The 21683-nt window shown below is 35.3% G+C and overlaps 1 protein-coding gene across 2 annotated transcripts in view; it reads left to right on the top strand.

Annotated features, from left to right (window-relative positions):
- The window catches only part of LOC149805910 (protocadherin Fat 4-like), a 274413-nt gene extending 265083 nt beyond the window's left edge, over positions 1-9330 (top strand). For both annotated transcript variants that reach the window (XM_089950674.1, XM_089950675.1), the window contains exons 72-73: positions 3869-4011; positions 8442-9330. In XM_089950674.1, the coding sequence (XP_089806800.1) occupies positions 3869-4011; positions 8442-8505 (207 nt within the window). In that variant the 3' untranslated portion in view covers positions 8506-9330. The remainder of the gene's footprint in view (positions 1-3868; positions 4012-8441) is intronic.
- The last annotated feature ends 12353 nt before the right edge of the window (positions 9331-21683 follow it).

The following is a 21683-nucleotide window of genomic DNA, read 5'->3' as shown; positions in this document are numbered from 1 at the left end:
AGTAATCTATCTATCTATCTATCATGGAGACCAAGGATGTCTCACATGAGTGATTTTCTCTGAACCCTGATTGGTTTTTATGAATTAAGTTAAGTTTGATAGGTACATCAAAAGATTGCCACAAACATGTTTTTCATGTAGTTTGGACAGAGTTGGTAAGATAGATATGGGTCTTTAGTTGTTGATATCTTTGTTGCCAGACTTGTGAATGTGGGTAACTTTTGCCAGTTTCCATGTCTTAAATTACATCAGTCCTCAAGAGATGTGGTCCAATATAATCCAGACCTATTGATTTCCTTGTTGCAATAATTTGCAAAAATTTCAAAACATTTTCATTTGATTGAGCAAAGATAACAATTTTGTGTCAGGTGGAATTTTTTCTGAACAAACATTTCTTCATTCATTGTGATTACATTTGACAATGGGTTCTTTAATTCTGAAGGTTGTGCCGACAAAAAAATTTGTTGAATGTATTTGCTATTTCAACACCCTCATCAATACTTTGGCCTCCCTGACTAAGTTGTTGGATTTTGGATGACCTTCTGGAACGCTTAATTGCACCTGGTTTGTTAAAAACTTTCCACATAGAATTCTGATTACAGTTGTTTTCTAAAGCTGACTAGAGTAAATTTTGTTAGCCCAATTGATCTTTTTGATTACTTTATTTCTCTATGTTTTGTAATGTGCTTGTTCATCAACAGATTAAAATAATCACCGATTTTCATGGCATTTAGAATGCCTTGAGTCAACCATTCAGGTTGAAAGTCCAGTTTTACTATCTTTGTTTTCAAAGGTATATATTTATTAACCACCTGTATAAAATGTTGGGTCAAGAGCATTAGTCACATCATAAAATGGAGGTACTATACGCCAAGGAACGTTACTGAGATCTTCCAGAACCTTGCCTTGATCATAATGCTTTAATGTCCTATATGTTATGGTTTCATGAGCTGTGGATTTTACAGATGTTTTTGATAGTCATATCTTATGTTCAAGTGAGTCATGGCAGTGACTATCATAATTGGATCTGATGATGGAAATAAAAAAACTAAGCAACTGATTACCTTTTGTGATAGCAAATGCAGAAGAGCTGGGAGGTTTGAAAAACTCGGTTCAATCATTTGTAGACTGTAACTGAAAAGCTTATGCTAACAATCTACTTCAGTCAAGGTAAGCTGCAGACGTACCATTATGGTACTTCCACAGAACTCTCCCAATGTTTATTCCAGCAACACTTAAATTCTGATATTAGATTGGGCCATTTTACTGACATAATTTAAAGCCAGATTCTGGAATATCACAATTGGGACAGCAAAGATATCAATGAGAGAGGGAAGAAAATATAAATCTTTGTTTCCAAACAAAATCGTTGCCTATAAAATGATCCATCTCTTTTACTTGACATTTCTTGGGAAATTGGTAACAACCTTCACAGGGCTGCAGTGGCCAACTTCCAGTAAACTTAAAAAGTGATACTCCCAAACCTCAAGAGCTGGAACAGAGATGAAATTTCAACAAACCAAATTGGGGACTGTTTTGGTCCGTCTGCAAACCATTTTGGATCCAATTCACAGGATCTTCATGACATAGAATACCAAAAGTTTCAGCGATTCCTAAATGTGTGTCAGCAAACCTTGGTTTAATGGCGAATGAAAATATGCCATCAAGGAATAGAAAACATTAGTTGAATTTTGAATAAATGCCATATAATACTAAGCTAAAGCATGCCATGATACAAAGTAAGTGGAAAACACAGAGTTCCTAGGTTTGCTAGGTTGAACTCTTGCTTCTCTGCTAAATTGAGAATATAGCATGAAATGTCAATGGCAAAAACAAAAGCAGCTTTATCAAACACTTAAACAAACCTGATGAAATATCTTGGCCTTACAAGAAATAAATTAACAATTCACCTGGACCAGATCACCACAAGCAACACTTACCTGATACAGCTTAAACATGCTACTAAATATTTGCAATAAAAGTTTGGGAAACTGACAACATCATGCCATCTTACCCTGCAGCAACAGCAACACCAGTACCTGAAACTGAAACAGATGATACAGACCCTTCCCACATTTATCACATGTCACTAACAAAATGGTTTTGTTAAACTATGGATGGATGATAAATGGTAGACTCCTTTTATTTCTTAAGTTAACAAAACTATATCAGAGTTTCAGTGTTGTTTCAGACATCAGAGAAGCTCAACAATCCATTCTGTCTGATTTTAAGCATTTATTAGCTTCCATAAAGAAAGAACATTTAGTATTTCGAATTTGGTACAGATTATGGAAAGGTTTTTCTCTGCAAAATACATTACATGATCACATTGCTTTAAGATAGTTTTCTGCTGCTGTACCCTCGATTTCAGCTTTCACAGAAAAAAACCCAAAACGTCTTTGTGTCAATATATTATACAGACAAACAAAAACAACTCTTACAGTTTAATTCACTTTCTACTAGTTAAGTACCCATCTTTATACCCGGATGTACTAGTTTTTACTTTTGCTGTCATGCTGTAAAGATGTCCTTCATAGAATCTTTTTAATATATTTTACCGTATATTTAGCATTGAATTTTGATTTGGTCCCATTTTCAGTGGGTGTCTAAATTTGATTTTACACCAGCCTTCAAAACAGACTGCATAGATGATTGGCATACTTACCATCCTGCAAAAGCTAATTTGATTACAAAGCCTCTGTTAAGGACATCTAAGGAGATGAGAATTTAGCAGGAGGCACAAGAGTTGCACTTTAAGTTTCAGTGCAGTCACCTGTCACAGCATGATCTTAAGGCAGTTTGGCAAAAGGAAGTTATCAAATCATGTATTCTGAACCTTCACAGGACCAGATACAATAATGAAGATTTCAGTTAATGAAATACTAGCAACTTCCTTGAGCTTGTCCTTGAATCTAATGTCTCAATCCAGGGCTTAACGGAGTCAGCTAACTGACATGCCCAGTCTGCCTTCCGTCTTTCATTTGCTTGATATAGCTTGCTCAGGGAAGAACTGAATCTTGTTGGTTTGGTAGTAGCTGCACAGACAGTGACCACTCGCCATTCATGAAAGCTTTGACTCATACATGAATGCTTTCACTGTAGTTGCCTGGAAAACATTTGATGGGGAGACAATAATCAAGTGTAGGATCCCTCATGAGTGTTCTGCACATGTGTGAAAACAAATTATCCCTTGTTTTGCTAATTGTCATTAGGAGATTTTAATGGAGCAGTCATGTTCCTGCTAGGTGATACATTACAGAGGTAGGATGCTGAATATTTCCTCCTCCTCTTACATAGTCTCCAGATGTAATGTGATCAGGTAAAGTATTTGATGGAGAAGGCAAATTGTTTGGTAAATTATGTTCTCTGACAATACTTGCCTATCATATGAGAAAGAATCCATCACATCCCACCCTTCCCTGCAATGTGAATATCCTATAATGTTTTACACAAATAAATATCTGGTAAATCTGACTATAATGGTGGTCACCTAGTGGATAGAGGAGTTAACCTGCAAGAGTTGCTTCCCTTTGCCTACATAATATAGAAAGATGTTTCTTGATTGATGTACATGGCTGAATAACTGCATATGTCATTGCAACATCAGGTAGATGTTTCTCATCTTTCGGGAAGGGCTAGATTTGGAAGTATCAGAGAAAGTTATCCTAATGTAAAGTGAAGAGGTAGGTATTAGAGAAGCATAATTTACCCCAAAAATTACTGTCTTCCTAAAGTTGCTGTGATTTCTTTGTTATTATAATTTAGAACATTACTTTTTAATTGACACCATGTAGTTATTATTGTGATGGTTAAGTACTACTACATACAAAGCAACATCAGAGCCTGTAAATGATCTCCCTTGTTACAGAGTCTGCAGATGTATGTGCCACCAGATGAGGCCATTCAGGGAACAGATACCCTGGCTCTTGACTATGGAGCGGATGAAGACATCATAGAGGATACAGAAGGAATTGAGGATGTTGCATCTGCCGTAAATCCTGTGTTCCACGAGTAAGATATTTATTTTGTCTCAGACCCACAATTTATAACAGACTTTTAACTCACATGAATTTACAGTCTATAGATTAAGGCTGTATTGTTTTCCCAAAACAAATTTGAAACAGTTCTAATGATTGTTTTGCCACCAAAATCCACCAAATTAACCATTGCACTGTGTTTAGTTTTATAGAGCCATGAGTTTCTGGAACTGCAATAGTATTCATTACACTCAGTGACACAGTAGTTTTTTTTTCTTAAATGAAGCACACAGATCATAAACATAAATAATGTTGATATGATTGTAAGATGATTGTTAGAGATTATCTATTGCACTACCCCTGATGTTAGTATTACCATCAGCACCTTTAAAAGCATTCCCACCGAATTTCAACCATTCTTTCTACCTAGGCCAGCACCAATTTTTATTGGGTCTTATAGCATGTATTTCCAGAAGAGGCAGGTGAGGCACTAAATTGGTGTAAATATGTACATTAATTGTACATTTTTGGTAAAGTTTTTGTGGGTCTTGTTTGCAGACTATACAAATACTGTTAAATGAGACAGGAAACTTGATGAGGGAATGCATCTTCATGAGTACTAATGGTGCACTGTGACCTATATTTGATGCATTACAGACCTTGATTAAACTTTGTAGAGTTTATTTTGCATGGTCTGTTAATGATAGACTCATCAAACTATCATATTATATTATATATATATATTATATATATATATATATGTGTGTGTGTGTGTGTGTGTGTGTGTGTATATATATATATATATATATATATATATATATATATATATATATATATATATATATATATATATATATATATATATGAAGTTGATCATTTTGACCTACATTTCACATTTTCCTGGCTTAGGTTAAGTTGTTGCATTTAGCTTATAATCACATAGCTTTGTATACCCTCCTATGTACAACCATGAAACTACTCTCGTATTTCAGTAGTAGGTCTCTATCACTGATATTTTATGCTTCAATATGTTTTGCTACATTTCATGATTGATGTTCATTTCTCAAGATTTGTTATGCTGCAATCGTAGAATTGATACTGGTATGCAACTCTGTTGATACAGCACTCTTACAAGAAAAGTAGCACATTGTGACATATCTTTCAACTCTTGCTCTCTTTGATTAAGTTATTACATTTAGCTTATGACTGCATGAGTTATGGGCATATTATATGCATAATATCATACCTCGAATCATTTAACTTAGTGACTGGCTGCATCTTGAAAAGTTCTATATTCGTTTGCCAAAACGTTTCTGTGAGCTATATGTCATGCACAATTTGTTTTAAGTTTATTTAAAAATTCATTTCATGGGTACTGTTTTTGTGCCAGTCTTCTAACATGATAATTGAAGAAGATAATAGTGGCATTTATTTTAAGCTTTACTAAAATGAGTTCAGTATGATCCTGTTGATTGAGCCACAACAGACGAATATACATCCTACCTAACTCAGAGGCCATCTGTAACCAAGAGAGTTGGAATTGGGAATAAATATATTTATTCAATGGTAAACATTCCATGTGACTTAATGTCTATACTCTGTATATTATGATACCATCAACAAGTTAACAGAGTATTGTACATGTGAATGAGTATAACAGTTGGGAAAGTTGACTACATGCAGTTTACTTTCTATGTGATGCCTCACCTGTGGATAATCCAGGTAATTTGTGATGTATTAATTATGTATTTCTGGCTCACTCTAAGGTTGTAACAACAATGATTTTAAATCATGAATGCAAAAATGCCAATATTCAGTTATTATCATCTTCTGTTAAGTGTGTTGGCTTGAATAAACAGTATCACAAGAAAGAGTGAAAACAGCAAGCTTGAAAAAGATAATAATTTATTTCCCATGAAAAATTCAGTAAAAATGAAAAAATATGAACTAATAGTTTTAAGAATAAAATCCAAGAATAATCCATAAATAAAATTTTTGAAGTCCTAATAACAAAATGTTCTAATGATTTCAAGTTAGAGTCCCAATGAAGGATTCAAGATGGAAGACGATAACGCATGCTGTAATCTGTAGTGTTGAAGTCTACAGTGCATTTAAAAAAACAAGAAATATCACTCCGGTTTTGGAAATTAGAATAAATTTTTATAAAAGCTGCCCTTGTTCAACAATTTCATATGAGCACATGTATTTTCCAGGAAAAAAGAATTACACCTTCCAGTGTGAAAAAAAGCCCAACTGAGAATATCTCTCCAAAACAAAGGTTACATCGTATTCTAAAACGCAAAAGGGGTGTCACGTGATCATGTTCCAGAACCGCGACAAAAATCACGTACACCCAATGTGGCCCTGACAAAAACCAATCATTTTAATATAAAAATAGAACTTATTTACATGGTTGGTATTTAATTTTGTATCAAATTCAGGATCTAGGTCAACACTTGGTGTTTACTAACATGAACAGTCAAGGTCAAACTGTTTTCTGGAAAGTATCATCTCTAGTGAATACATTTACATTACAATAGCATGTAATGCAAAATATAAAACATTTAAAACTGACAAACAAACAATTAAATTGAAATAAATATATATTAAATCAGGTATAATTAAATCAAATATACATAACAATCAGCCTAGTACATCCATTTCGATGGGATATATATAGGATGTATTTTTTAATTCTTATATATCTTGTATGCCCAGTCACATTAGTTAGGTGGTTGGGTAGGCAGGTAGGTTGTTTCACAACATATCAGAATGATACTAGTCATGGCAATAAAAAGTTAAAATATCAACATTTTAAAATGGTTAAACTTTAAAATGGTTAAAATGGTCTAAATTTATTTTCTGCATGATAATGTTTACAGTGGCTATTAAAGACTAGTGAAAGTAGAGGTGATCTATGTACTTGGTGATTACTCTTTGGTTATTTTTTAATCCATTACACAAGTTTGATTTCAAATCATCAGATATTGACACTAGAATAGCAAGAGGACATCATGTACACTTTGCAGTGCTTTCAGTTCCATGTACCATGCATATATTATTTAAATTTTGTTTTGCATCATGATATAAATGCATTAAGTACAACATATCAGAAATTACCCTAGCTCATTAATATGCAAACCTGCCTGTGTGGTTGGAATGGGATATCCTGGATTGCCCCCCTCCCCACTTTTAATGTTTATTTACTCTCATGTACATTTTTGGCAAAATGTTTTGTGTTGTTCTTCATTATGAAAGTCACAAAGTTGTGTAATGCCACCATGTCAACTTCAAAATATTTGCATGGAAATGCAGCTATAGAGTACATAAATGTTTGTATGTAAGTACAACTGTTTTGGAAGGAGTCATAATGTTATTATAGATTAATCTTTAATGTATAAGATATTCTATTGTTTTCCTAACTTAAACCTTAAAAATTTATTACATACCCATTTAATCATTGATCTGGTGCTTGGTATGGATCCTCAGCATTGCCATATTGCTCATCTTTTTAGGTTTTCTCATTGACATCCATGCATTGATGCACCAAATCAAACAGTTTTGTAAAAATCCCTACTTGATTTGAATTAAAATCATACTGCTAAGCTAAGATATTTATAAAGTTAACAAGATGGTATAAAATGAATTCAACAAAAATATGTTTTATTCTGAGTCAGTGGATAGGATATGATTGATATGGCATATAAATGTCTCCCAACAGCCTTGAAGTATATATCCATATCAGTTTAGTTCCTTCAGCCAACTTAGGAAAAAATAGTATGCAATTTTAAGCATATAATAAAAAAAACAATGATTTTATTTTGCCATCTTCTAAAAAACTTTATGTAACATAAGTAGTTGGAAATATGCAATATGAGACAGCTCCAATGCAGCAAGAAAAAAGAGATTACATACATAAAACTGGAAACATTAACAACAACAATAATATTTATAAGGCATACCATTGATAAGGCAGTCAGAATAATTCCAAATGACAGCTTTAAAGTATACCATTGATAAGGCAGTCAGAATAATTCCAAATGACAGCTTCAAAGCATCCCATTGATAAGGCAGTCAGAATAATTCCAAATGATAGCTTCAAAGCATCCCATTGATAAGGCAGTCAGAATAATTCCAAATGACAGCTTCAAAGCATCCCATTGATAAGGCAGTCAGAATAATTCCAAATGACAGCTTCCAAGCTTTGAATAACTTGTAATGCAATGATATTATTCATGACAGACACTTTTGAGTTACATTTTATTGATAACCGAAGTCCTATTTTTATAATCTTTTGCTCACCATTGTTATGAAAGAATGTGTTATCCGATCATCGTAGGAGTGGATAGCAGCAACAGAAACAAAACTAAAACAGCAAAAGCAACATTTCTGATGATTTCATGTTAAATTATTTTTTAAAAATAAAATGGCTAATAATTTTTTAATTTTCATTTTTTGTTTCAGTGATGAACCAAATCAATTTCATCGTCAACACTCAGAGTTCCCTGAGGGCACAACCATGCTGTGATTTGTGTCTGCCATCCCTAAATTGTATAATATTTAGCTTGTCCCTAATTGTTGTCTACCTGTAGACTCATCTTTGTTTTTACAATAACATTATTATTTTGTACCTCTTATATAATAATAATAATAATAATAATGCTTTATTTATAGAGGGTGACTCATTAGTCAAGGACTAGTATGTGACTGATATTTCGTTGTCTTTGAGCTAAGATCAAAACTGTTATCAAATGTCAATTATCCATACTTACATATGAAAAAGTCATTCTATTAGAACTCTGCATTGTTGCTTTTTTATTTCTTTTAGGATAGTAAAAAAATGAGTAGTCACTTTTCATCCTATAGTTTGGGATGTATTGCTTTTTATGTGTGTTTAGTGTTAAAGGAAGTATTTTGGCTTTTTTTATCTTCAATTAACCAAAGTTATATGTATTTGATTTTGGAACACACACATTATTATTGCTGAAAAGATTTAACAAAACTGAACATAAATATTGACAATATTTTTCTTTACTTCATATGATACAATGTTTAAAGAGGTACAAAAAAGTTCTCAATTTAAAATAACAGAGGATTTCAATGTAACAGGATACACAATTTTAGTAAATTGTGTGAAGCATTTGATTTCTCATTTTTACTCTAAGAAATTGTGATTTGTTGTAAATTGAAAGGTATTCAAGTTTCAGAATGCATAAAAGAGCTGCACTTTCATGAATTTAATTGTATCCAAAATAATATGCAAGTGATTTTCTCATGTCACGGTGATAAAAAATAATGACAGATTGTACAATCTTTGCATTTTATTGAAAATAAAGCTACAGCCATCAGTCAAGTTTGCATTGTTACTACTTTACATTTATCACCAAATCTAAGCATTTATTGTCAATAAAGTCCATAAGCAAAAGCCAGTAATTTTGATAAAAGATATGGGGAAAAATATTTTACAATAATTTTCTCCAGTGAAAGATGAACTATGACAACAAAGAAATTGAAACACTTCTTCAATATTCTCTTATTACTACTGACACTTTTATGCTGTTAACATTGTTATTTACTAAAAAAACATTCATGCTGCACTATGTTGCCTATTGTAACCCATTAAAACATAAATCCATTGTTGCAACAGATGACTAATCCTGACATTGTAGAATCTGAAAAATATATCCACATAGGAGCGTAATACATGTTCATATAATGGGATCTGAAGGCTTTATTTTTCATCAGTAGAAAAACCTTTAAAGCTTATTTTATTCTAGACAATGTGATTGGCATGTCTTTTTATATCAGTATCATTTGCAGATCTGAACCAATGACATTACATACGATCATTACAAACAGTGGCCTTTCTCTGCAATGTCCAAGATTGTATATATGGACATCATTTTCTGATTTCGTGGGCCCCCTGCGGGTCCGGGGTTGTAGAATTGGCCCGACGTACCTCGCTACGTGTCGTAAAAGGCGACTAAGTAGAGGCAACCTGTTTGCCGTGGGTTGCGTCCCGTGTCGGGGGAGGAAAGGATCCTGGTAGTTGAGCAGAGGCTTTCCCTGCAATACACTACTTTGGCCTCTACTTCTCTTAGACGGGTGGTCGGGATGGGCCCGGTTCCGACAAATCGGCTGGTCACGCCGAGCCCTAGGAGGTCTTTATTAACTTTCTCACCTTCTTTCTCTTTCTCCTTGTATCTCTCTTGATGCCACCGTTGACCCTATATTCTATTCCTTTATATTTCCCTTTTCCAAGTCTTAGAAGGCTTCCTAGAAGGCGGTGGCTTAACGGGTCAATCGGGGGGTAATTTTACTGACCTTAGAAATTGGCGACTTCAAGGTCAATCAAAGGTAATTTTATCAACTGAGTATGGCATTTGTGTATCCCTGGCACTTGAAAAGTGTCCCCTTGTTGGGCTTCTTGGTGGGTGGGGAGCACGGGTGCTGAATTTTTAATCTAGCCATCATGGATAATTCCAAAAAAAAAATCAAAATAAAAGATCGAAACCCTTATCAGAGTCTGACGATGAACCATGTAGTGTGGAGTCATTTCCACGCTTCATGGTCATACAGTCAAAAGATGCCACAAAACCGCTTGCCGCGCTATCTCCATTTGTCATCGAAAAGACTATCACAGGATCGATTGGCACACCCAAAAGTGTTAAAAAGTTGAAATCGGGTTGTCTTCTTATTGAGTGTGAGCGACGAGGTCAATCAGACAATATCAGGAAAATGAAAACGTTCTTTGATATCCCAGTAACCTCATTCGCTCACACCTCACTGAATACGTCCAAAGGCGTGATTCGCTGCCGTGACTTGGCTGGAGTCACCGACGCTGACATCATCGAAGGAATGAAAGGTGAAGGTGTCACTGCAGTCCGACGAATACGTATTAAACGTAATAACAATCTGCAGGACACCAACACCATTGTACTCATCTTCAACAGGCCAACTGTACCCAAAGTGGTAAAAGTTGGCTTTTTGCAAGTAAAGGTAGAGATTTACATTCCCAACCCCCTTCGGTGTTATAAGTGTCAAAAATACGGCCATCACGAAGACCGCTGCTCCAAGAGCCAAATATGTGGCCGATGCGGAGACAATGCTCATCAGGAATCTGATTGTAGAGCAACTCCGCATTGTGTCAACTGCGGAAAAGAGCACCACGCAAATTCCAAGGATTGCGATACCTGGAAACAGGAGAAGGAAATTCAGAGGGTAAAATACACAAATAATATTCCCTATCCAGAAGCCAGAAAAATTTTACAGGCAAAAACAGCCCATCCTGGCCCATCCTTCTCCACTGTAGTGATGAGCAATCCTAAAACAACGAAGGACGCTCAAACACAAACAGAAGCACCCGATTCAACACCAAATTCAAACACCCCCCATTACCAAGCACAGAAAAACATGGCATCTACTCAGACTACATTTAATAATACCCAACAACCTAAATCACCAAAGAGTAAAAAATCTCACGGAAACAGGCAACAAAAGGGGTCAGATGACCCCATCAAACTTTATAACAGGTTTGGAGACATCGAGAGCATGGATGCAGAAGAATCTGCTCCATGCGCCCAAGGGAACTCCAGACCTACAAACAAAAAATTCACCCCCGTACTTCCTCCAGAGAAATAACAAAACAAATTCCCTCTGCGAAAGGTCTAAACTAGCTCCACAATCTTTAATTTAAATTTATAATGAAAAACACTATCATACAATGGAATTGTCGAGGACTTAAAGCAAATTACAATGATATTCTCCTGTTTTTAAACGAACATGATCCTGCGGTACTATGCGTTCAAGAAACATTCTTGAAAGATACGGACAATATCACATTTAAGAACTACTCCCTGTTTAACACCTGCTCTCCAAATGTTGATAGGGCATCAGGAGGAGTTTCTGTTATTGTAAACAACAGAGCTCCTCATAGCTTCATTCATTTAAACACCAATTTACAAGCCATTGCTGTAAGCGTCACTCTACATCGAGTGATTACATTTTGCTCTATTTATTTACCACCAAACACTAACCTAGTACCAAACGAACTCGACAATCTTGTTCAGCAGCTTCCCGCACCCTTTGTTTTACTCGGGGATTTTAATGCCCATAACATTTTATGGGGATCAAATCATATAAGTGACAGAGGTCACAAAGTTGAAGACTTTATTTCTAGACGCGATCTGTGTCTATATAATACCAAAACACCTACATATTTACACCCAGGCACGGGTACATACACAAGCATCGATTTGACAATTTGTTCTCCTTCTCTGCTTTTGGACTATGAATGGAAGGTCGCTGATGACCTTCACAGCAGCGATCACTTCCCAATCTTTCTTGTAAATCTTAACTCTACAGTCGATGAAGTAATTCCACAATGGAATTTAAAGAAGGCCGACTGGGCCAAGTTTGAAACACTCTGTAAAACTAGGGTGAATGAGGATACAGTTTTCAATGTTGACGACACCATTCAGCATTTTACATCTATTTTAATAGAGATTGCAGAAGAATCCGTTCCCAAGTCTTCGCCATATTGTAAAAGAACCCAAAAACCTTAGGTCACTAAGGAATGTAAGAAAGCCATTAAACTACGCGGAGAAGCATTAAGGAAATTTAATAATCAACCGACGCACGAAAACTTAAATATATATCGCATTGCCCGGGCCAAAGCTCGCCGCATAATCAAAGAAAGTAAAAGAGCATCATCGAAAAAGTATGTTTCTTCTTTAAACTCTCGTTCCTCTGTTAAAAAAGTTTGGGACACTATACGCAAAATAAACGGAAAAAGAAAGCAAAACCCTCTCCGACATCTGACACTGAACAATAACAACTTTAGTTCAAAACGTGACATTGCAAATATTCTTGCTGACAGTTTCTCGAAAAATTCCTCATCATCTAATTATTCAGAAGCCTTCCGAAAACTTAAAACTCAAAAAGAAAAGTCACGTTTAAAATTCACATCCAACAACTCGGAAAGTTATAATCAATTGTTCTCACTATCGGAGCTTAGGGAGGCTTTAGATAAGGCCCATGATACATCCGCTGGGCCTGACGAGATACATTACCAGTTTCTGAAACACCTTCCAGAATCATCATTAACATCTCTTTTGAAACTCTTCAATGATTTATGGATTACTGGTAATGTCCCAAAAATCTGGAAAGAAGCAACTGTAATACCAGTCCCCAAACCCGGTAAAGATAGCGAAGACCCCAACAGCTATCGACCAATTGCACTCACATGCTGTGTGTGCAAAACAATGGAACGAATGATCAATTCTCGGCTTGTCTGATATTTGGAAACTAACAATTTAATATCTCCTTTCCAAAGTGGCTTTCGATATGGCCGGAGCACCAATGATCATCTGGTTAGACTGGAAACATTTATTCGCGATGCATTTATTAAGAAAGAACATTTAGTAGCGGTTTTCTTTGATTTAGAAAAGGCCTATGACACGACATGGAAGTACGGGATACTAAATGACCTGAACGATCTAGGTCTAAAAGGCCGTCTGCCCTCTTTCATATCCAACTTTCTCTCCGACAGAGAATTCAAAGTACGAGTGGGCTCTACCCTCTCAGATCTGCACGAGCAAGAGATGAGTGTGCCCCAGGGCAGTATTTTATCTGTGACGCTCTTTAACATCAAAATTAATAGCATCACCAAGTGTTTGACTCCAGGTGTGGATTGTTCGTTATACGTTGATGATTTTCTAATATGTTATCGGTCAAAGCACATGCATACAATTGAAAGACAACTGCAGCAAAATATAAACAAAATTCAAAATTGGGCCAATGCAAACGGTTTCAAATTCTCGAAATCAAAAACGGTATGCATGCATTTCTGTCAGTTACGAAAACATCACGATGAACCGAACCTCACATTGGATGGAACACCTATTCCAGTTGTTGAGGAAACCAAATTTTTAGGTATAATCTTTGACAGAAAACTGACCTTTATTCCACACCTAAAGAACTTGAAAGCTAAATGCTTAAAAGCACTTAACCTACTTAAAGTAGCAACGCACACTGACTGGGGTGCTGATAGAAAAGTCATCCTAAATTTATACAGAACGTTTATTCGCTCCAAACTAGACTATGGTTGCGTTGTGTATGGTTCTGCCAGAAAATCGTATCTTAAAATGCTTGATCCAATTCATCATCAGGGAATAAGACTGGCTCTGGGAGCATTTAAAACATCCCCGTGTGAAAGCCTTCTAGCTGAGGCGAATGAACCACCGTTATCGCATCGTAGAGAAATGCTTTCCGCACAGTATGCTCTCAAATTAAAATCAAACCCTCTGCATCCTGCTTTTTCGGCTGTTTTTCAACCCAAATACAAAACTTTATACGAAAATAAACCAAACGCCATACCTTCCTTTGGCATTAGAATATCATCCAGCCTTGACACTACAAATATAGATCTTTCAAAACTTCAGAAAACATCCATCTCCGAAACACCACCCTGGCTAATTAAACAACCAAAAGTACGTTTTACGCTACACGATGGGAAAAAGTCCGAAACAAACCCTTTTATCTTCCACAACTCTTACCATGAACTCCTCACCGAATTTAAAAACTACACCAGAATTTACACTGATGGATCAAAGGATGAGGAAAAGGCTGCTGCAGCCTTTGTTTGTGGAAATCACACAACGCAAGTTCGCTTACCAAATGGAGCATCAATTTTTACAGCCGAAATCAGAGCAATAGACCTTGCTCTGCAACATATAGAAAAGAACCGTATTTTAAACAGTATAATCTTCTCCGACTCGCTATCAGTACTCCAGTCGCTACACAATAGAAAACTGGAGAACCCATTATTGAAAAACATACTCGTAAAAAATACCGAGCTGAGTGTCTCCCACAATATAATATACTGTTGGTTACCTAGCCACATTGGTATTAAAGGTAACGAAAAAGCAGATCGCGCTGCTAAAATGGCCCTTTCTCAAGAACCATCTGATTTTAAAATACCATATACTGATTTTAAACCTTGTATCAGAAAGTTCTTACGTCAGAAGTGGCAGGCATCATGGAATGATGCTGTAAATAACAAACTTCACGCAATCAAACCAACTCTAGGAGAATGGACTCCTTCCTACAGAACCATTCATAGGGAGGAGGTAGTCATTGCAAGAATCCGAATTGGTCATACTTATATCACCCACACCCACATACTAAAAGGTGAAGACCCACCAGAGTGCGTTTCTTGCAATGAACCATTCACTGTCAAGCACTTTATGATAGAGTGCTTTGACCTACAACCTACACGCGATCGTTATTACATTGTGCATGACATGAAAGAACTTTTTGATAATATAAACATCACTCGTATTATAGAGTTCTTGAAAGCCGTAAATATTTACTCTAAACTCTGACTTTTATGCTATCACCTTGTGCAGTTTTATGCAATATATGTACCGTCCCATTTTAATACCTATTCATCTTTTTTACATCTCCCGTTGATCGGGAAGCTTTATTTTGCACCGTTACCATCTTACCGTTTTTAATTTCAACCATTTGTTCTTTTATATCACTAGTCGATATAGGACCTTTTATAAGTTTTAAAAGATTATACAAATAACACTTTGTTTGGCGCTAAATAGCCTAAAAGTGCTGATGCGCCGTTAAAAAATAATCAATCAATCAATCAATCTGATTTCGTGGATTCTAAAACATACTTACCAATATATGACCAAAGTACAGACATATTATCAGCAAAAGGTATTCATAAATAAACCACTAACGTTGCATCCTGTATAAATCTAGTCCAATTACAACTGAGGACATCAACACATGCACTAAATATAAATGGGGTGAAATAGCCTTGCCACACACTATTTGTTGCACAGAAAGGCATAAAGGCATATATACTATTTTGATCCTAATGTATACAAAATTGCTGTTTGTTTTACCAATTAAACACCATATTAAATGGAAATATTTTTCTATCTGTTATCTTATTAAAGGTTCTGATAATATTTTTGTTGTTAAAAGCCTTCTTAGCATCATAACAATGTACATAAACTGGGCTATTGTTATCAATATAGTTATGTAATGACTTCCTTAAAGGCAAACAGACATGCAACAGGGGAGAGATGTCACCCATAGTCAAGTTGTCTGTGAGCTATATTTCACATTTCTGATGCAAACTTATTTTGAAAGCTTTCATTAGAATCAATACATTAATTTTGTGTTTGTTACCTTTAACTGAATTAAGAATCTTGTAAAAATGACTTTGCCACATTTCAGCTTGCCTATCATATTGCCTACAGAACTGTCTATGAGAGAGCATTTTCTTTTCTTTAATGGCAGACTTTTCTGCAAAGAAGAATCAGCATCTTTAATGTTAAACTTTTTGGCATAGGAGTCAGCCCTGTGTTTAGTTCATTCCCTCTTAGATGATCTTAGGCCATACTTAAATTGGGTCTTTCATATTCTCATCTTATTTCTTGGAAACCATGTCGATGGTTACCACTATCATGCCATATAATAATAAAAATCATTTATATTGCCATCCCATCCTAGTACCACATACATTTTACAGGTAGCATGGTGGGCAACAGCATTACTGGTGCCTCATCAAAATCATCGGAGTCACTAAAGAAACGTGTGACACCTATCGTGATCGGATCTTTGTCACAGTCTATGTTACTAAGTTTTTTTTTATCCATGTTGGCTTAACCAGAACTTAAAACAAATTGTGTCAACAAGAAAGCGGTATGATATTATGTCAGAAACCTCAAGTCCAGATAAATATTGTGGCAAATAGTAAGCAGGCAGCTTGCTGTCATCTTGTACAAAGGGACACTTGAATTCCAGAATTAAACTTTTATTGTCTTCTACAATATAGCCATCTAGGCTGTATATGAAGCTGTCAGTATTTCTGATGAAGATGATGCCAATAACATTTTAGTTCATAGTGATCGCAGTATACTTTCTAATCACAGGCTCAAATAATGTTTCCCAATCCCAAAGGAATGACAAGTTTACATACAGTTGTTGCTTGCCAAGCATTTTTCTAGCTATTTTGTGAGGTGATGCAAATGGAAAGAGTACCGGGCCGACTCAGATCCACTTACTATGGTTGGCATGACTCACCATTATGCTGACATCTGCTTCATCATATGTGATTTCACAAATTTCTTTTAAAAAAAACCACAGACAGCTCTAATTAGCAGTAGAGGTGAAAGGAAAGTACTAAAATCCGGCTACATTTCCCTTTTTTAATCCAAACTTTCTATGATAACTAAATTTTTGCAGATGAAATTCGTTTCCTTCTGATGTGTGCTCATGGAGCGGGGAAATGTACCTTTGTTTTCATACTCTCTTTACCTGTACTACTAACATCTTGATTAGAAAGAATATGTTTCCATAAAAATTTATCGCGTGCTGAAAAATGGCGTTAAGTCCTACAACAACAACAACAACCATAAAAATTTAAATTTAAACAACATAATAAACAAGGCCCGTCCCCCACTATATGTTTGATAAAGGACATTTTCATTCTTCTTTTTCTTTCTTCTTCTTCTTCTTCTTTTATTGATGAGTCTCAGTTCCAGACAAGCATCCTTGCATATGTTGTTTATATGTTGGTGCAGGCAAAAAGTAAAACCAAGATTTCATACTAAGTCCATTTCATGTTGACCTTGCTGATACTTAATGCTTGAAGAAAATGATGTGAATGAGAAAGTGTTTGCATGTTGATCAGGATGGTTACAGTTCTATCATCATTCATCTACAGCTTGTTACATGTTATCCATGACTTCACATCAGAAATTAATCTCTCTACCCCTTGGATGGTAGCCGCAACTTCAGCTGGGCATGTAGATTTGTAAGGCTGTATCATGAATACCAGATGGTGCAGTAATATGTCATGGTTGTTTGTATCAAATACTGCAGACAAGTCAAGGAGGGTGAGGACTGTAATCTTTCTAATATCCAACGCAGAGAGGTCATGAGCTATGTACTATGGCAACTGTACATTGAATTCAGATGAGATACAAATTTGGATAGAATGTCGTTTTCCAAGATCTTTTAAATGAATGAGAGTTTAGAAACAGGTCGGTAGTTCTTTAAATTGTTTGGATCAAGTGTTGGTTTCTTCAACAGAGGCTTAACGATGTCAGTTTTGAAAATTGATGGAACTTCCCCAGAGGAAGGCTATATTGAATCTAAGCACTCAGCAGCAGTGATGTCAGAGTCGGATCGAGTTGACATTACTTTGGGCACTCTTTGTCACAGTTGTAATATGTACCAAATCCACAGAGGCAGGTTCAGATACTGTAAAGGTTTACATGCACACTTTGAGTGTGAGACTGATATAGGATACCACTTTGAGTATGTCATTGTATAATACACCACTTTGAGTGTGAGATTGATATAGGATACCACTTTGAGTATGTCATTGTATAATACACCACTTTGAGTGTGAGATTGATATAGGATACCACTTTGAGTATGTCATTGTATAATACACCACTTTGAGTGTGAGATTGATAACATATAGTATACTATCAGTATGTAGAATGCACCACTTTCAGTGGGAAATTGATAATGTATAATATTTTTAGTACATTATTTTGAGTGTAAATTAGTAGAGTATACTGTACTACGTATAGTACGCTATTTTTAATGTGAGATTGATATAGGATATTTTGAATAGTACATAACTTTGAGTATGAGATTTATGTACCAATATATGTAAAATACACCAATTTGAGTGTGAGATTGATATAGATACTATGTATAGTACACCACTTTGAGTCAGATTGATATAGGATACTATGTATGTACACCACTTTGAGTGAGATTGATGTAGGATAATTGTACCACTTTGAGTGTAAGATTGATATAGGATACTATGTATAGTACACCACTTTGAGTGAGATTGATATAGGATACTATGTATAGTACACCACTTTGAGTGAGATTGATATAAGATACTATGTATAGTACACAACTTCGAGTGTGGTAATTCTTACCACATATCATTTAAATATTTGAACCATATCCATATTAAAGTTTATCACAAGATTAATAAAAGAATTTGCATCTAATTAAAATTTATGCCATGATTAATACAAGAATTTGCAGCTTTAATTAAAATGTTTGCCATTTGTTTTATTATGTGTTGCAACTCTATGGTCTTAAACTATTTATATGTAACTAGAAGAAAGTAAAACCAGCCATTTACCAGTAACTAAAATTTAACACAAAATTTATTTCCTTAGAATCCGAAGTGAAAATTTAAAAACAAAACATAGTACACTAGTCCCCCTCTTGAACGGCCCCCTGACGAGCGGCCACCCACTTCTTATGGCCAGAATACCTTGGCATGGATTAGTTTGTCCTCAAAATTACCCCTTAAGAATGGCCACCCCTCTAAAGTGACCAGGGGCCAGCATACTAGTACAAAAATGTAAAATGTTTCCCTCATGAGCGGCCACTTTTTCAAATCTACACATAACCAATAATTAATTCATATTGTGACATAAGGTAAGTAATTAGATTATCTCTATCGTCGATACATGTCTCCCAATGTCAAGTTTCCATTACTGAAAGAAGTGTTGAATAAAGTACATGTAACAGTAAGATTAATATTGTGTCATTGTCTATAAAATCCGACATTTACAGGAAATGGGCTCAACAATGTTATGATAAGAGTTTTGGGTTTCACACATCTGTCAAGTTCTTCTCTTTGATGATTACAACCGGACGTAATTGTCAAGATCATAACAGGGTCAGCATGGGCTAAAAAAATCATTTTGTGCATTAACACACACACACACACACACACACACACACACACACACACACATGGAAACTAACCTTGACCTTAAACAAAACAGGGTAACAGACAAAGACCGAAAAATCACGTGACAACACATTTATCGCTTCCTTCAGGAAGAAGGCATTTGTCCACTTGACAAAAGTTTCATATGTGTAATGAAATCACATGCAGTTAGCAGCATCCGAATAAATCATTACCAAACATTAAAATGTCGTCACTTAAACGGAGTAGTAATTTTTTTAGAAGAAAGTCGGTTATTCTATTCGACGACATCGGATGACGAAGGGAGGAGGGATATGCTGAACACTTTTATATAGAAAAGACTGGATTAAAACAATTTTATGTTGAAAAGACTCAAATAAACGTCATAACTGTAAAGGAGGTTATTCAGCAGCATTTGGAAAATGGAGCAAAATGAAAGTGAGTTATGTATGTACCACGATTTAAATGACATTTTTGAATCATTTTGCAATGTGTATGAAAAAAATACCTGCTTGCAATATATCATGCTTGTGCCAAAAATAAGAACAATTAATGTATATTCAATTGAAATCAGTCTATTATTATAACAAGAACCTTTTAAATGTTCCTTTTAAACAAAGATATTAAATGAAGATACTAAGTGCTTTCAAGTATGTATCTTTCTTACTATATACATTACTTAAACCTCTTACAAAAAATATAGTCCCCCTCTGGAAAGGCCACCTGTCTTATAAGGCCTGCCTCATATTGGAGGAAGGTAAGAGCAAGGCTGCCACACTGGGGAGAGAGGAATATGAGTCGACAGAGTTTGAATTCTGCCCTTCCTTCTATCTCAAATCCATATAAGTGGTCGTTTCTGTATCATTTTTGGAGCTGCTACTCCATTTTGTTTTTCCATTGTTTTCATATATTTCTAAAATTTGTTGGATTAGATTTAGCCATCTCTTTTGAATGTTTCTATTGAAACAGTAGAAGACGATGCATTAGTTTCTGCAGCTTTTGCAATTTTACCATTACTGAAATATGTGTGCAACCCACTGATGATCCTTATTGCAAGTGTGATATATCTGAGATCAGGATTAAAATGTACATGATGCATCACTTGTTTGTACCAGCGGTGGTGTTCCATCCATGTTTGTAAGAACTAAAGTTACTTTCGGTTTTCCACAAGATTCCTGTCATTTTCCATTGGCCTGTTTTTCTTAGACTAGAAGTATAGTTTGCACCATTTGGCAAAGAAATAGACAACATTTTCCTTTTTGCTATTTATATACCATGGTCCAAGGAATCCTTCCATTCAGAGAAATATGATTTCTAACTTTCTGAATGACTTAATTTTGTATCATAGAATTGGCTTTGTTAATTATTTGCTGCCTCATTGCTCCTATTTTATAAACATTTTTGGACGAGGTTGAATTTTGCAACCTTTGAGAGGAAACATTGTTGATCAGAGAAATTAAAGTAACTTATAGAAATTGTTATTTTCATGGTCTGTGTTTAGGCGAAGAGGCATTGCGAATGAACTCAATAGTGCCCTTTTTTTTGTTGTAAAACATAGCTTTATTACATGTCTGTTCAGTGTTGCACATTTTACTCATTTTGGATGCAATGGTAGCAACAGAAGAAGACACAGAGGAGTAACAAGTTAAAGTTTTTTTTAGTATTTGTTGCCAAGGAAATGCTTTTCTTGAATTAGATTTCACTGGCATTATCAATAACATAGTTTCTTCAGTATGCATGCATTCTAGCTGTAGTACATTTCTTTCTTGAAAAGGTAGTTCTAATTTTGGTTTTCTTCATCTTTGGAAAAGATGATTTAGAGTATATACTTTACTGTCCCTTTCATCTTTTATGTCTGTACTTTTTAATTTTCAGTATATTTTGCTGTTTTTGCTTCGGTATTCGGATCCCATCAAAGAAGAGTA

The sequence above is a fragment of the Sinohyriopsis cumingii genome, chromosome 2, assembly GCF_028554795.1.
Source record: "Sinohyriopsis cumingii isolate HCF-2022 chromosome 2, ASM2855479v2, whole genome shotgun sequence".
Lineage (NCBI taxonomy): Eukaryota > Metazoa > Mollusca > Bivalvia > Unionida > Unionidae > Sinohyriopsis > Sinohyriopsis cumingii.
This window is presented reverse-complemented; position numbering and strand designations above follow the sequence as displayed.